We start from the raw sequence: 518 nt of genomic DNA, 5'->3' as shown, positions 1-518 counted from the left end.
AACTATAGTGTCCTGCTACTAGTAAAACAATATCTGGTGTCGTGGTTTGACTGTAAAAGGCGCACTGTGCGTGTCCTGTGGATGCAGCTGTGAGAGCGAGGCTGTACCGGCTGGGGAAGTAGGAGCACATGGTGATGAGCATGTTGAGGATGAGCGTGGCCAGATCCGTCTCGTTCATCACGGCCTGTCCTGCGGCCAGCAGACTCCACTTCAGCTGTGGGATAGCCTGCAGCGGCCGCCAGCCGTCCATGCCCTGAGCCCAGCAGCGTGTCTTAGCCGTCAGCGTCCCGGTGCTCCAGAACTCCTGCATCTGAGCACACAGAAGAAGAGCTTCAAGCCCGGATCACCTGCACATGCTCCAGCTGCGGTGTGAACACGCTCACCTCCTCAAAGCCGAAAGGCCCTCGCCTCTCTTTATCTGCGTTCCCGAAGTACCACTCCTTCTCGCTCTCACGCTTCATGTCTGGAGAAGCCTCCAACACATTACTCTGAAAACAACACACAGACCCATGAACAGA

General features: G+C 56.2%; 1 protein-coding gene across 1 annotated transcript; it reads right to left on the bottom strand.

Moving 5' to 3' along the window:
- Positions 1 to 107: 107 nt before the first annotated feature.
- Positions 108 to 485, bottom strand: LOC107682186 (dnaJ homolog subfamily C member 13-like; the record flags this gene model as incomplete). Its single annotated transcript, XM_016478516.1, has 2 exons — positions 384 to 485; positions 108 to 310 (listed from the first exon to the last, which is right to left on the bottom strand). Coding segments are annotated over exons 1-2 (281 nt in total), but the record flags the coding sequence as incomplete, so codon positions are not given.
- Positions 486 to 518: the final 33 nt, after the last annotated feature.

This window comes from Sinocyclocheilus anshuiensis, unplaced genomic scaffold, assembly GCF_001515605.1.
Source record: "Sinocyclocheilus anshuiensis isolate Anshui unplaced genomic scaffold, SAMN03320099.WGS_v1.1 C31809605, whole genome shotgun sequence".
Taxonomy (NCBI): domain Eukaryota; kingdom Metazoa; phylum Chordata; class Actinopteri; order Cypriniformes; family Cyprinidae; genus Sinocyclocheilus; species Sinocyclocheilus anshuiensis.
Note: the sequence above shows the minus strand (reverse complement) of the source record. Positions and strands in the feature narration are given on the sequence as shown.